This window comes from Oncorhynchus nerka, linkage group LG13 (assembly GCF_034236695.1).
Source record: "Oncorhynchus nerka isolate Pitt River linkage group LG13, Oner_Uvic_2.0, whole genome shotgun sequence".
Taxonomy (NCBI): Eukaryota; Metazoa; Chordata; class Actinopteri; order Salmoniformes; family Salmonidae; genus Oncorhynchus; species Oncorhynchus nerka.
In genome coordinates, this window is record NC_088408.1 from 73835224 (window position 1) to 73852693 (window position 17470).

General features: G+C 44.4%; 1 protein-coding gene across 1 annotated transcript in view; it reads right to left on the minus strand.

Annotated features, from left to right (window-relative positions):
• Positions 1-2604: 2604 nt before the first annotated feature.
• LOC115140103 (AP-1 complex subunit beta-1-like) overlaps positions 2605-17470 on the minus strand; it is a 43734-nt gene continuing 28868 nt past the window's right edge. Inside the window, 3 exon segments of the mRNA XM_065026670.1 lie at positions 2605-4631; positions 5311-5315; positions 10372-10530. Of these exon segments, the coding sequence (XP_064882742.1) occupies positions 4557-4631; positions 5311-5315; positions 10372-10530 (239 nt within the window). The 3' untranslated portion in view covers positions 2605-4556.

Consider the following 17470-nt stretch of genomic DNA (forward strand, 5'->3'; position numbering starts at 1 on the left):
CTAATTTATGCACACAGAGGTCATGATTCAGTAAAAAAAATGTACAATTCCCACCAGGCAGGAAAGGGTTATTAATGACAGTTATGACAGGGTTATTTGTCATTATGAAGCATTTAACATTGAACTTAACCCCTGCACGAATCATGGATCTTGGAGGTCTGGGAAAATGCACTGTAAGTGTAACTATGCCTACATAACATTTTGCCTTGAAAACAGTTATCATGGGGAGACAAATCCACAATAATGTAGGCCTATGGCATTGCAAAATCGAATGCTTTTAACCGAACGTTAAAACCTCTTCTTACCGAAATAATCACCTTATAGTAGTCCTACTGTCATTCATGTAGAGCCAGCCTACTTGTTGGATAGATTGGATGCGTATTGGTGTCTTGCTGTAGGGTAGTTGTCTACTGATATTGTCGACTATCATCATCTGATCCATGAAAGCAAACAAAAATTACAAAGCTAAATAAATGGTCTACTTCTTCTGGCCTAGGATGGCACGGAGAACACCAGTGCCTGTGTGCACCTGAAGAACAACGCAATGAGCCTCTAAACAAATGATTGACTAAAGCAAACAATGATAAAATCAACAAATAAATCAAATGAATTTGGAATGAAGGCTATTTAAAAAAAAAATCAAGGACAAATTGCAAACAAATGGCAAAAATGAGCACATACAAAGGAAAGTCTATTCGTACAGGAGCTCAGCTGAGGCCGAAATTCAGCACTGCTGAGTGGACAGCACCGCCACATAGAAATGGTTTAAACCACGATGTCAAACTCATTCCAAGGAGGGCTGAGTGTCTGCAGGTTGTCATTCCTACCTTGTACTTGATTGATGAATTAAAGTCACTAACTAGTAAGGAAATCTCCTCACCTAGTTGTCTAGGTCTTAATTGAAAGGACAAACCAAAAACCAGCAGACAGTAGGCCGTCCATGGAATGAATTTGACACCCCTATTTTAAACCATGACAGAGAGGTGGGGGAGTTTATTTAATTTTGATGCTTTCATTTTCATATTTACCACTACGTTTCAAACAAATAGAGAATGGTTCAATTAGCATTATTTAGAAACCCTCCTAAAGTTAGCTTTCCTAAATGCAACAAAAAGCTAAGCCCCACCCCACCCCCGTAATTCACACCTTGATCCACAGGCTGTTCCATGTACTGTAGTAGCATATACTGTGTATGGTGCTGAGGAATATTAATTTAAGTTCTTCCAAACAAGATTTGGGTTCCAGTCAACAAACCAACCACAAAATTGAGCAGTTTAGCTTATCCACCCACCCCAGTCACTCTTGGCAGCTGCTAGATTGAGTGGGTACAGCTCAGAGAATGTAAAGCTTCTATCTACTATCACTTCAAAACCTCACCATCTTCTTGCTCCCAGTCTGTCATAGGGATAAATAAAGCACTGAGCTCCAGATAAACCTTGGGTTTCACTCTGGACTCATGGAGAAAGAAGGGGTGAGGACAGAGAGAGGAGCAGGGATGAAGGGAGAGGAGAGCAGATGTGTGAAGGGATTAGGGTAGAGGAGAACAGGGATGAGGGGAGAGGGGGAAGGGAACATCAAATTAGTATGCAAAGCTGTTTTTTTAAGGCTGCCCAACAATACTGTAAAAGAAATGACAGCTCACTCAACAGAGTGTGGACAGCCCTATACCTTCCGAAGGTCATTGTAAAGATAACTGTAGATATGCCTATAATATACAACATGAACCCATTTGTTAATATGGAATCTGTATGTACATATTACACAAAAGGACAAAAACATATTTAAAACAACTTCTGATCATCTTCCCTACTTCAGAGACTTATAAAGCAGACATGTTCTCCCTGTCCATCAAGCAGTGTCTGCATATGTGGCCAAGTGTGGAAGAAGAGTTACTCAGATTGTATATTCTACTAGTACAATACTAACCAGTGTTGCGATTGGCTTAGTCCTTTATATTATTTATATTATATTACTTCATATATATATATATATATATTATAATGTAAGATCTCAGTATACAAAACATTAGCAACACCTTCCTAATATTGAGTTGCACCCTCCTTTGCCCTCAGAACAGCCTCAATGCGTTGGGGCATGGACTCTACAAGGTGTCGAAAGCGTTCCACAGGGATGCTGGCCCATGTTGACTCTAACGCTTCCCACAAGTTGGCTAGATGTCCTTTGGGTGGTGGACCATTCTTGATAAACATGGGAAACTGTTGAGTGAAAAACCCAACAGCGTTGCAGTTCTTGACAAACTCAAACCAGTGCACCTGGCACCTACTACTATACTCCGTTCAAAGGCATTTAAACCTTTTGTCTTGCCCATTCACCCTCTTAGTTGCACACATACACAATCCATGTCTCAAGGCTTAGCAATCATTCTTTAACCCCTTAATCTACACTGATTGAAGTGGATTTAACAGGTGACATCAATAATGAATCATAGCTTTCACCTGGATTCCCTTGATCAGTCTCATGGCAAGAGCAGGTGTTCCTAATGTTTTGTACACTCAGTGTATATCTTATGGAATCCTTATTGGATGGAACTAAACGTGGTATACCATTCCTAATTGATGATTCAAGTAAATTCAGAAAATGCACTTGTGGCATTTGTGAACATATCTGATTTTTAATAGTTCTGTTTCAAATGATGTACACAGAAACGGTCAGTCAAAAAAACATTAGATTTCTCCTTCACCAGCTATTTTACAACTTCTCATCACATACACTAGTCAGTTTTCGCCACACACAGACCAAGTAAATCCACTCATCTCCAAGTAGTGAAAGTGCTCACTGTGGAGCTGTTCCAGAGGGTTCTGATTCAATGACTCAAAAGTTTAAATATCCAATTCATTTTCCAAAGAGACTAGGTAAAACAGAATGGTGAAGTTGAGTTGGTCAGATTTTCTTCATACAAAAGACTTCATGATGTGTGCTACCTCTACAGTTAGTTTCCTATAGAGATAAAGTATAGAACATACAGGTGGTTTGAAGCCTCTATGACAGGTGGTGGAGGTACTTGACCAACTAAGAGGGGAGGAGAATGCAACAACCTGGCAGGGAGCCCAAGCAGCCCTGATTAACAGAGCGCACACAGCAGAAACAACATCCAAACATCTGTGGCCCTCGCCCGCCTGCATGCCCAGAGTTAAATCTTCAATTACACTGCAAACACAAACCTGGGAATACATCATGGAATTACTTTAAAGAAGAAAAGGGGCAAGAATTAGGGAAAGAAAAGGTATTGTATGTAGTAGTGAGGCGTATATTGCTGAGTTTACACAGGCAGCCCAATTCTGATCTATTTGGCAATCATTAGTCTTTTGACGAATCAGATCAGATCTTCCGCCAATAATTGGGCAAAATATCAGAATTGGGCTGCCTGTGTAAATGTAGCCTTAGATGTTGCTCCAACCCTCTAATAACAAATAGCACACAGGCACCCCAACACACAAATACATGCACACACACACACACACACACACACACATGGGAGAGAGAGAGACCTGCTCCAAGAGACAGCAGAGATTGAGTACAACAACAATAAACAAGCCCAATGGGCACATCAAGAGCAAACAACAAACTAAACACATATGTGACATGGTGGGTTCCAAAACATTTAGTGTCTCTTACTAGCTGGGACATCACATCCCTTTAAAATAAAAAGGAGGAAAGTGTTTGTGAGAGAGAAGAAGTGAAGACATTGAGAGAGGCGGGGGGGGGGGGGCTGAGGGGTGAGTGAAGTGAGAACAGGAACACAGCAGGTGCTTCACAGCCCCAAGATATGGGGAAACAATGTGTCTGTACTGCCACATTTGAATGTGAAGCACCAAAAGGTATGCTGACAGTAGAGATTTAACTGCTGATTACACACACTAAATATAGGTACTAATTTGCAGAGACGCGAGGTGAGATAATCGTGAAAAGAGAAGACATCAGGGGTGGGGGGGGTATGGAGAAACAGTCACAAGGAACAAGAGTCCATCGCATCACAGTCTCCTCCAGCAGCACTAGCTGAAAATCCCTAACAGGTGTGTCCCAGATTAGAGGCTCATGGGAGGAGGGTGAACTGAATCAGATCAGCACGGGCTGGACTGGAGTTAGACCATCATGCAAGGAAGATCTGACAGGGTAGTGAGCTCTCATTGAAGACCGACTAGACTTGGTGGGTTATGGGAAACACAACCCCAACCATGTTCAAGGTGAAGAAGACAAAGGCCATTCCAACTATTGACGTGAGTGACAGGATTGGTCTATAGAAAGCTTTGGGACCAGGAGGGCTAGAGACTTCAGACTTAAATCAGATAAGGACTTGTAGAGTGGAGGGTTAGTGCTTGACAGAAAGAACAGATAGAAACCAGAGTCCCCAGGGAGGCACACAGACAGACAGCAAAGTTGGAGATTCTACAAGGAAAGGGTCTTTCAGAAGCCTGTATGTCAGGGGGAGAAGGGGGAGGAGAGGGTCAGGAGGGTTGGGGGTCCAGGAGGTCCCTCCAGTCAGGGCCAGTCTCCACGCCTCAGGTTGCGCCCCCTACTTCAGCCCTGTCAGGGGTTCAGTTCTTCAGCACTGCCTCGTAGCACTGGAACACACACTGGGACACCTCTGGTGCTCTGCACTTCAGAGAGATCTGAGGAGAGAGAAGAGAGAGTTAGTTACTACATGGTCTGGCTGGGCAAGGAGATAGTAGTCCTTCTGTTAGCAGGTGTTAGGTGTTGAGAGCACCTGGTCAATAAGAACTAGTTCAGATGTTCAGCCAAAGCAAAACACTTTCAAAAGCCAGCGTGACATGCTGGAGAACAAACGTCAGGTAGAAGCTATTGTTTTAGAAAGACATGGACAAGCTAGCTAAGCAGTCAACAATATACAGTACATTTCTATTTAATAACTCAAATCAACAAAACAGCTCAGTGTCATTTCTTCATAAACAACAAATATAATCTCTCATCTGGAGCAGATGCTGCCCTCGTCTTTATCTCAGGAGTCAAGTGCTATGAGAGATGAACTATAGTTCAGTGATCCAAAACAGAATCACACTTTTCCTGGTGATCATTTGATCGAACATCCTTAAGAGAGAGAGAGAGAGCCTTTTCAGGGATGAGGAAGCTGTATGGACGGGATGAAGGCTAAGTCGCCGGGCCACTTTTTCATACCTCGAAGAAAAGCTCCTTTCGATATGCTAGTCTAGTCAGTTAGTGCAATGCAACTGTAATGACAGGACTTTAAGCACCGTCTGTTTAATAAGCATGGTAATTATTTCAGCAGCTTCACTGACTCATGACTGAAGAGAAGAGTGAATAGCTCCCAACCTCCTCTATTCCCACCATTTCAGCAGAGGCATTTTGTTTCATTTTATTTGCAGGGGAGAATTTATTAGCATTATAAATGCTGCCTTTTATTCAATCTTATCAGCTTGGAGCAGAAAAAAATTAAAATGTCTCATTCCTTCTCTCCTTGTGAAGTTGAGAGAGTCTGTTGCTGCAGGAACTAATAGAGCTCTTAGCTAGCTGCAGGAACTAATAGAGCTCTTAGCTAGCTGCAGGAACTAATAGAGCTCTTAGCTAGCTGCAGGAACTAATAGAGCGCTTAGAGGCGGTTTCCTTTTCATTAGAGCTCATGCAGGAAAAGCTCAAAATTCTGTGTGTAGCCGTGCCTTTGCAGCAGTACTACTGCAGCCGTGCCTTTGCAGCAGTACTACTGTAGCCGTACGTTTGCAGCCGTACTACTGCAGCCGTGCGTTTGCAGCAGTACTACTGCAGCCGTGCGTTTGCAGCAGTACTACTGCAGCCGTGCGTTTGCAGCAGTACTACTGCAGCCGTGCGTTTGCAGCAGTACTACTGCAGCCGTGCGTTTGCAGCAGTACTACTGCAGCCGTGCGTTTGCAGCAGTACTACTGTAGCTGTGCGTTTGCAGCAGTACTACTGTAGCCGTGTGTTTGAGGTGCCAGGGTGATTGTGTGGTGATTGACAGTTCCGGCTGGCTCGTGCTTAGCAGTTCTAATAGCAATTGTCATTAACTGGCCAGAAGCATTTGAAGTCCCATTAGACAGAGGTTCACACCAGGTCCCTCTCTGACCCATGGGACAGGAGATCACACTGCTGTACCATGGTGACAGAGTGTCCCCCAGCACTGCATTGGTACATTCCACAGTGCTGCGCTAGACGAGTGGGAACACTACACAACTCCTCCCTCCAGGGCTGCCGCTGCTCTGTGTACTGCTGGCTCTTTACTAATGCATAATGGTGCTGGCATGATTAGTCAGAAACACACAACCTAGGCCTAGTTGGAGAAAACGGGGCCTAGCTGGCTGTCATAAGGATCAGCTTATTAAACCAGGTTGTAGAAAAGCTCTGATCAACTAGGTTTACATGGTGTGTGGGCATTTTGCTTAAGGCTTTGTAAAATGCTGCTGAATAATCTGCCTGTGAGTCAATATGAGGGTGGCGTGTGAAGGAGAGAGAGAGAATAAAGGACAGAGGAGAAAAATAACTAGCTGTAGAGAACAGTGACTGGTAGAAACAGTGCAGGTGGGTGGTGGTAGTGTTTTAGGAGAATGGAAGAAGATGTAGGAAGATGTAAAGATGCTGTGATTTCTGCACCATATAAGGATACCCGAGATTGAACGATGAGTGGGGGAAGAAGGAGGGCTGAAAGATGAGTAAATAGAAGTTGTGTATGGTGGCACGGTCATGGCGCTGGCTGTACCAGAGCACCATTCTCCCACAAACCCCTGCAATTAGCCACTCTTGGGGAGGGGGGAGTGAAGCAGCCCTTGCCATTGGTCATGCTGTTGCCATGGGGACAAGAGGTGAGGGCCCGGTGCTCCACTTTAAAAGACAGAGCTAAGAAGCAGAGCATCATGGGATAACAGGGACCAAATATGTGGGGTGATGGAGGAGCACTGGGGTTAGCAACATTACGTTAGAGTAGACCCAGTTAGTATAGAAGGTTTGGTTGTTTAGCAACCAAACCGACGTGTGCTCAACTATGAGGCAAAACAGGCAGGGTTGGCTTAGATTGTTGACATGTAAACTACATTAGTTAGTCTCCAACATTTATTGAAAACAAATACATTTGCACAATGAGCACTTCTCTCAAATACATTATTACAGTTGTTGGTTACCTAGCGAATTTTTGCCATATTAGCATAGACATGACATCAGTCAAGACACCACAAAATGGTATCAAGAACAAGACACAACTAGCTGAAACGAGCCACTTACGACTCCCCACATGGCAGCTTCTTGGCATTATTGTTAGCTATCTGGCCATCCAGAATCACAACAGACTTTTGCCCCACTGAATCACGCGCATCGCTTGTGACGTTGTCAGCTAGCCAATATATAGAGTTAGGAGGGCATCATTTCTTAACTGATGTCAGCTTTGCTGCCTTTCTACAGGGAGCTGTGGAATCTTCCCACAGGCTGAGTACGATCCACAGTGTTCTTTTCTCATGCTAAAAATAACTGCTCAACACAAGCATGTGTCAGGTTGACTTTCACGTGTTGTACTGAGAGAGCATCAGATCCATGCAGCAGCAGCAGCAGCACAGAGATGTGAGAGTGCATGCTGCACATGTGAAAAATGTTAACATCTTCAGTGAAGATCCAGATCTTCTGATGGTAGTCATCTGTAGGGAGGAAGAGAGCCTTAAGGGGTAGTAGGAATAGGAGAAAGCAACAGAAAGAGGGCATATCCTGACAGGTGTTCAGGCTGAGAGATATATATGAAAAGAAGAAAAAAAAACTCTAAATCCTAGACAAATTAAGAACAGCACAAGTGGAGACAAAAACACATCAACTACAAAAATGACTACAGACATACTAACAGAACAAGACAAACAGTCAAGGGCTGATCAAACACCTCAGTTGAGTCATTTCACAGACTGAAAACTCATTCATCTCCTGAACGAAAATACCAATAGACCAACAAATACAGAGGCTTCAACCACTGACAGATGAGTCAAGCTGAATGCACAATGAACTGTGGAGGAATTAAATTTAAAATGCTACATTTGAGCGAGATGGATAAAACAGATTGACTGACCGAAATGGAATCATCTGGGCTGGGGAAACAAGACAGTAAATGCCTGTATAATGAATAAAAACATGATCCTAAAGCACATTGACAAACGAGATGGGCTGAGGAGTCACGTCAAGGTCAGTGTTCTGAAATACTCATGCACAATGTCCTGGGCTACTGCTAATAACCAAGTAAGCAGACAACAGTACAATGACACACAATGCGTCACAAATGAAACAATACACACACAGACACGCCCCCTCGGGTGAAACACTCTTAGCCAGCAGGGTTGGTGGTGATGATGACTAAAACTCATCCATACACACTCCAGATCATCCCCATCTCTATTCATCCCTACACTCCATCCCATCCCTACACTCCAGATCGTGCCCATCTTTATTCATCCCTACACTCCAGATCGTGCCCATCTCTATTCATCCCTACACTCCAGATCGTGCCCATCTCTATTCATCCCTACACTCCAGATCGTGCCCATCTCTATTCATCCCTACACTCCATCCCATCCCTACACTCCAGATCATCCCCATCTCTATTCATCCCTACACTCCAGATCATCCCCATCTCTATTCATCCCTACACTCCAGATCGTGCCCATCTCTATTCACCCCCACTCCATCCCTACACTCCAGATCATGCACATCTCTATTCACCCTCACCCCAGATCATGCCCATCTCTATTCATCCCTACACTCCAGATCATGCCCATCTCTATTCATCCCTACACTCCAGATCGTGCCCATCTCTATTCATCCCTACACTCCAGATCGTGCCCATCTCTATTCATCCCTACACTCCAGATCGTGCCCATCTCTATTCATCCCTACACTCCAGATCGTGCCCATCTCTATTCATCCCTACACTCCAGATCGTGCCCATCTCTATTCATCCCTACAGTCCAGATCGTGCCCATCTCGATTCATCCCTACAGTCCAGATCATGCCCATCTCTATTCATCCCTACAGTCCAGATCATGCCCATCTCTATTCATCCCTACAGTCCAGATCATGCCCATCTCTATTCATCCCTACAGTCCAGATCGTGCCCATCTCTATTCATCCCTACACTCCAGATCGTGCCCATCTCTATTCATCCCTACACTCCAGATCGTGCCCATCTCTATTCATCCCTACACTCCAGATCGTGCCCATCTCTATTCATCCCCACTCCATCCCTACACTCCAGATCATGCCCATCCCCACTCCATCCCTACACTCCAGATCATGCCCATCTCTATTCATCCCTACAGTCCAGATCATGCCCATCTCTATTCATCCCCACACTCCAGATCATGCCCATCTCTATTCATCCCCACACTCCAGATCATGCCCATCTCTATTCATCCCCACTCCATCCCTACACTCCAGATCATGCCCATCTCTATTCATCCCCACTCCATCCCTACACTCCAGATCATGCCCATCTCTATTCATCCCTACAGTCCAGATCATGCCCATCTCTATTCATCCCTACACTCCAGATCGTGCCCATCTCTATTCATCCCCACTCCATCCCTACACTCCAGATCATGCCCATCCCCACTCCATCCCTACACTCCAGATCATGCCCATCTCTATTCATCCCCACTCCATCCCTACACTCCAGATCATGCCCATCTCTATTCATCCCCACTCCATCCCTACACTCCAGATCATGCCCATCTCTATTCATCCCCACTCCATCCCTACACTCCAGATCATGCCCATCTCTATTCATCCCCACTCCATCCCTACACTCCAGATCATGCCCATCTCTATTCATCCCCACTCCATCCCTACACTCCGCTCTGCTGTCACTAAAGTGATTCTTATCCACCAGTCTTTCCTAGATCTCTCTCCTTTAATAAAAAGTTGTTCTCAGTCCCTCCCGTCTCTGTGCTCACCGTGTAGTTGGGGTTTCCAGCCTGCACCCTCAGTTCAGCCAGCACCCAGATGCCATTGGACAGTTTGATGGACATGTAAAGCATGTCCTGTCCCACCTTGTCCCTGAACTCACCGTGTAGTTGGGGTTTCCAGCCTGCACCCTCAGTTCAGCCAGCACCCAGATGCCATTGGACAGTTTGATGGACATGTAAAGCATGTCCTGTCCCACCTTGTCCCTGAACTCACCGTGTAGTTGGGGTTTCCAGCCTGCACCCTCAGTTCAGCCAGCACCCAGATGCCATTGGACAGTTTGATGGACATGTAAAGCATGTCCTGTCCCACCTTGTCCCTGAACTCACCGTGTAGTTGGGGTTTCCAGTCTGCACCCTCAGTTCAGCCAGCACCCAGATGCCATTGGACAGTTTGATGGACATGTAAAGCATGTCCTGGCCCTCCTTGTCCCTGAACTCACCGTGTAGTTGGGGTTTCCAGCCTGCACCCTCAGTTCAGCCAGCACCCAGATGCCATTGGACAGTTTGATGGACATGTAAAGCATGTCCTGGCCCTCCACCGTGCGCTTGGCTATGGTGAAGATGTTACTGCCCTGCAGCTTGCTGCTGGCTGCATCTGTTTTGGGGGAGAAGAGAATAATCCTCAAAAACAATCTGTGTCACTTCTTCAACTTGAAATACACAGTTCACATTTTAAAACGTTATATTGTCAGTTACTTCAGAAAGTTCAAACCCCTAGACTTTTTCCACTTTGTTACTCTACAGCCTTATTTAATACAATTTAGAATCTATATTTTTTGCAATCTACACAAAATACCTATAATGACAAAGAAAAACACAGGTTTAGAAATATGTGCACATTTATTAAAAATAAAAACAGAAATACCTTATTTACATAAGTATTCAGACCCTTTGCTATGAGACTCGAAATTGAGCTTAGGCGCATCGGTTTCCATTGATCATCCTTGAGATGCATCTACAACCTGGGAGTTCACCTGTGGTAAATTCAATTGACTGGACATTTTATTTCTTTCACCTTTATTTAACCAGGTAGGCCAGTTGAGAACAAGTTCTCATTTACAACTGCGACCTGGCCAAGATACAGCAGAGCAGTGCGACACAAACAGAGTTACACATGGGATAAACAAACGTACAGTCAATAACACAATTGAAAAATCTATATACAGTGTGTGCAAATGTAGTAAGATTAGGGAGGTAAAGGCAATAAATATTCCATAGTGGCGAAATAATTACAATTTAGCAATTAAACACTGGAGTAATAGATGTGTAGAAGATGAATGTGCAAGTAGAGATACTGGGGTGCAAAGGAGCAACAAAAATAAATAACATGGGGATGAGGTAGTTGGGTGGGCTATTTACAGATGGGCTATATAGAGGTGCAATGATCGGTAAGCTGCTCTGACAGCTGATGCTTAAAGTTAGTGAGGGAGATGAGTCTCCAGCTTCAGTGATTTCTGCCATTCGTTCCTGTCATTGGCAGCAAACTGGAAGGAAAGGCGGCCAAAGGGCGAGTTGCATTTAGTTTTACTTGCATTTAAGAGCAGTTGGATCCCACGGAAGGAGTGTTGCATGGCATTGAAGCTCGTCTGGAGGTTAGTTAACACAGCGTCCAAAGGGCCAGATGTATACAGAACGGTTTCGTCTGCGTAGAGGTGGATCAGAAAATCACCAGCAGCAAAAGCAACATCATTTATGTATACAGAGAAAAGAGTTGGCCCGAGAATTGAACCCTGTGGCACTCCCATAGAGACTGCCAGAGGTCCGGACAACAGGCCCTCCGATTTGACACACTGAACTCTGTCAGAGAAGTAGTTGGTGAACCAGGCAAGCAGTCATTTGAGAAACCAAGGCTGTTGAGTCTGACGATAAGAATGGGGTGATTGACAGTCGAAATCCTTGGCCAGGACGATGAATACAGCTGCACAGTACTGTCTTTTATCGATGGCGGTTATGATATTGTTTAGGACCTTGAGCGTGACTGAGGTGCACAAGCTCGGAAACCAGATTGCATAGTGGAGAAGGTACTGTGAGATTTGAAATGGTCGGTGATCCGTTTAACTTGGCTTACGAAGACCTTACAAAGGCAGGGTAGGATAGATATAGGTCTAACTGTTTGGGTCTAGAGTGTCTCCGATGACCGGGGAAGCTTTCCCATCTTTAGGGATATCAGACAATACGAGAGAGAGGTTGAACAGGCTAGTAATAGGGGTTGCAACAATTGCGGCGGATAATTTTAGAAAAAGAGGGTCCAGATTGTCTAGCTCTGCTGATTTGTAGGGGTCCAGATTTTGCAGCTCTTTCAGAACATCAGCTATCTGGATTTGGGTGAAGGAGAAATGGGGGAGGCTTGGGCAAGTTGCTGTGGGGGGTGCAGAGCTGTTGACCGGGGTCGGGGTGGCCATGTGGAAAGCATGGCCAGCCGTAGAAAAATGCTTATTGAAATTCTTGATTATCATAGATTTATCAGTGATGACAGTGTTTCCTAGCCTGAGTGCTGTGGGCAGCTGGGAGGTGCTCTTATTCTCCATGGACTTTACAGTGTCCCAGAACATTTTGGAGTTTGTGCTACAGGATGGAAATTTCTGTTTGAAAAAGCTATCCTTTGCTTTCCTAACTGCCTGTGTATATTGGTTCCTAACTCCCTGAAAAGTTGCATATCGTGGGGGCTATTCGATTCTAATGCAGTACGCCACATGATGTTTTTGTGCTGGTCAAGGGCAGTCCGGTCTGGAGTGAACCAAGGGCTATATCTGTTGATAGTTCTACATTTTTTGAATGGGCATTGCTTATTTAAGATGGTGAGGAAAGCACTTTTAAAGAAAAACCAGGCATCTTCTACTGACGAAATTAGGTCAATATCCTTCCAGGATACCCGGGCCAGGTCGATTAGAAAGGCCTGCTCGCTGAAGTGTTTTAGGGAGCGTTTGACAGTGATGAGGGTTGGTCGTTTGACCGCGGACCCATTACGGACGCAGGCAATGAGGCAGTGATCGCTGAGATCCTGGTTGAAGACAGCAGAGGTGTATTTAGAGGGCAGGTTGGTCAGGATGATATCTAAGACGGTGCCCATGGTTACGTATTTAGGGTTGGTAGGTTCCGTGATAATTTGTGTGAGATTGAGGGCATCCTAGTTTAGATTGGTGTGCTAAAGCAGTGAATAAAACAAACATAGGGAGGAGGCTTCTGATGGTAACATGCATGAAACCAAGGCTTTTACGGTTACAGAAGTCAACAAATGATAGCGCCTGGGGAATAGGAGTGGAACTGGGGGCTACAGGGCCTGGGTTAACCTCTACATCACCAGAGGAACAGGGGAGGAGTAGGATAAGGGTACGGCTAAAGGATATAAGAACTGGTCATCTAGTGCGTTGGGGACAGAATAAAAGGAACAGATTTCTGGGCGTGGTAGAATAGATTCAAGGCCTAATGTACAGAGAAGGGTATGGTAGGATGTGAGTACAGTGGAGGTAAAACCTAGGCGTTGAGTGATGAGACACGTTGTAATCCAGGTTAGGTCTCAGCGTGTGTGGGGTGGGACAAAAGAGCTAGACTGAGGGCTCTACAGTGAAATACAACATTAAGAACTAGCCAAGACAGCAGTAGACAAGGCATATTGACAGAGAGAGGTATAAAGCAATCAGAGGTGTTGATCAGGAGAGCTAAGACAACAACGAGTAAATGGCGATGAATGGGCAGAGCGGGTCAGTTAGGTACATAGAGGACCGGAGTTTGAGGCTTGGGCCGACAGGTAAACAAAATGAGGTACCGTGTTATTGAAAAGTCCAGTTGGCATCAGCTGTGTAGTCGAGTGATCATTGGGTCAAAAGAGAAGCAATAGTTTGTAAAGGCACACACCTAACAATCGAAAAAAGGTCCAACAGTTGACTGTGTATGTCAGAGCAAAAACCAAGCCCTGAGGTCAAAGGAATTGTCCGTAGAGCTCCGAGGCAGGATTGTGTCAAGGCACAGATCTGGGGAAGGGTAACAAAACATTTCTGCAGCACTGAAGGTCCCCAAGAACACAGTGGCATCCACCATTCTTAAATGGAAGAAGAATGGAACCACCAACACTTTTCAGAGAGCTGGCCACCCGGCCAAACTGAGCAATCGGTGGAGAATGGCCTTGGTCAGGGAGGTGACCAAGAACCTGATGGTCACTCTGACAGAGCTCCAGAGTTCTTCTGTGGAGACGGGAGAACCTTCCAGAAATACAACCATCTCTGCAGCACTCCACCAAATCAGTAATTTATGGTAGAGTGGCCAGATGGAAGCCACGCCTCAGTAAAAGGTACGACAGCCTGCTTGGAGTTTGCCAAAAGGCACCTAAAGACTCAGACCATGAGAAACAAGATTCTCTGGTCTGATGAAACCAAGATTGAACTCTTTGGCCTGAATGCCAAGCGTCACGCCTGGAGGAAACCTGGCACCATCCCTACGGTGAAGCACAGTGGTGTCAGCATCATGCTTTGGGGATGTTTTACAGTGACTGGAAGACTAGTCAGGATCGAGGAAAATATTAATGGAGCAAAGTACAGAGATCCTTGATGAAACCTGCTCCAGAGTGCTCAGGACCTCAGACTGGGGCGAATGTTCACCTTCCAACAGGACAATGACCCTAAGCACACAGCCAAGATAACGCAGGAGTGGCTTCGGGAGAAGTCTGAATGTCCTTGAGTGGCCCAGCCAGTGCCCGGACTTGAACCTGATCGAACGTCTCTGGAGAGACCTGAAAATAGATGTGCAGCAACGCTCCCCATCCAAACTGAAAGAGCTTCAGAGGATCTGCAAAGAATGTGAGAAACCCCCCCCAAAATACAGATGTGCCAAGCTTGTAGAGTCCTACCCATGAAGACTATGCTAAAATCGCTGCCAAAGGTGCTTCAGCAAAGTACTGAGTAAAGGGTCTGAATACTTGTCAAATTGAATTGTAACAATAAATTTGTACAATTTATAAAAACCTGTTTTTGCTTTGTCATTATGGGGTATTGGGTGTAGATTGATGAGGAAAAAGCTTATTTCTCTCAAATGTTGTGCACAAATTACATCCCTGTTAGTGAGCATTTCTCCTTTGACAAGATAATCCATCCACCTGACAGGTCTGGCATATCAAGAAGCTGATTAAACAGCATGATCATTAAACAGGTGAACCTTCTTCTGGGGACAGTTTTGTCACAAAGCACAATGCCACAGATGTCTCAAGTTGAGGGAGTGTGCTATTCTCATGCTGACTGCAGGAATGTCCACCAGAGCGGTTGGCAGATAATGTTAATTTCTCTACCATAAGCCACCTGTAAAATCATTTTAGAGAATATGGCAGTACGTCCAACCGTGTGGGAGAGCGGTTTGCTATTATCAACGTTGTGAGGGTTTCTTTATTTTCACTATCTTCTAAGGTGTAGAATAATAATGAAGACATCAAAACTATGGACATATCACATGTAGTAACCAAAAGTGTTAAACACTTATTTATATTTGAGATTCTTTAAAAAGCAACCCTTTGCCTTGACAGCCTTGCACACTTTTGGCATTCTCTCAACCAGCTTCACCTGGAATACTTTTCCAACAGTCTTGAAAGAGTTCCCACATATGCAGAGCCCTTGTTGGCTGCTTTTCATTCACTCTGTGGTCCAACTCATCCCAAACCATCTCAATTGGTTTGAGGTCAGGGATTGTGGCGCCAGGTCATCTGACTTAACACTCCATCACTCTCCTTTGTCAAATAGCCCTTACACAGCCTGGTTGGTGTGTTTTGGGTCATTGTCCAGTTGAAAAACAAATGATAGCGCAAACCAGATGGGATGCCGTATTGCTGCAGAATGCTGTGGTAGCCATGCTGGTTAAGTGTGTCTAGAATTCTAAATAAATCCCAGACAGTGTCACCAGCAAAACACCCCGACACCATCACAACTCCTCAATGCTTTACTGTGAGAAATACACATGCATAGATAATCCGTTCACACACACCTCTTCTCACAAAGACAAGGCAGTTGGAACCAAAAATCTCAAATTAGGACTCAACCAAAATTCAAATTTCCACCGGTCTAATGTCCATTTCTCGTGTTTCTTGGCCCAAGCAAGTCTCTTCTTCTTATTGGTGTCCTTTTTAGTAGTGGTTTCTTTGCAGCAATTCAACCATGAAGGCCTGATGCACACAGTCTCCTCAGAACAGTTGATGTTGATGTTGAGATGTGTCTGTTACATGAACTCTGAAGCATTTATTTGGGCTACAATTTCTGAGGCTGGTAACTCTAATGAACTTATCCTCTGCAGCAGAGGTAACTCTGGGTCTTCCATTCCTATGGCGGTCCTCATGAGAGCCAGTTTCATCATAGCGCTTGATGGTTTTTGCGACTGCATTTGAAGAAACGTTCAAAGTCCTTTACATTTTCCGGGTTGACTGACCTTCATGTCTTAAAGTAATGATGGATTGTCATTTCTCTTTGCTTATTTGAGCTGGTCTTGCCATAATATGGACTTGGTCTTTTACCAAGTAGGTGTTCTAAAACTTTTGACCGGTAGTGTATATATGAACCAGTGTGTTCAATCATTTTCTCCCAGGCAAACACTGGTTCATTGCCACATGTTCACTAAATAAAACATTGATAAGTAGCCCCTGGGTGTTGTTAGTTTATAGTAGACAACCTGTAACACAAGCCTATCAAAATAAAGTTGCACACTCCATGTATAGTCTTCCAGCAATTTAATTGGTATTTACCAATGTTTTGGCATCACTGTGCCTTCCTCAGGGTAATGTCATGAATACTTGAACCAGGTTATGTAGACACACAGTGCAATTAGTGTAACCAATGACAGTAGTGAGGGGTGTGTCATAATGATTCAATTAAAATGAATTAGTGAAACAAAAAACAAGTGTATATCATATTAAATATATTATGCTATTGTTACCATATAGAAACAATGGAATATTCTACATCATATTAGCATCAACATACATTGTTTCATTGAATTTCCCATAATCATTTCGTATTTCATTTTTGTTACATGTAATCCTTTGGTTCAACCTTAATATATAATGTACATCATCAACATGTCGCAATATAGGAGATAGTTTGGTGAGATCTGACATGCCCCCTGAGCCCACTCAGACACTCTTGACACCTATCCCAAATGGGAACTACAAATGTAGCTCATGCACACAGTGCAATAGCACCATAAAAACATCTTTCTTCAGACACCCACATACAGGTCAAAAGATCCCTTTTAAGAGTATTATATCATGCAAGACCAAGGGAGTAATCTACCTCATCACCTGTTCATGTGGAAAAGCCCATGTAGGACAAACGAAAAGACAATTAAAACAGCGCATAGCTGAACACCGCAGCGCAATCAGGTGTAAGAACATTGACTATCCAGTAGCAGCTCACTTTGTTGAAGCTAACCACTCAATCTCCTTCCTCAAATACACAGGCATTGAGCATGTTGCTCTACCAAGGAGAGGAGGTAACATCGAGATCCCACTACCTCAAAAGGGAGGGTTACTGCATATCCTATCTAAAAACATTGACCCCTAGTGG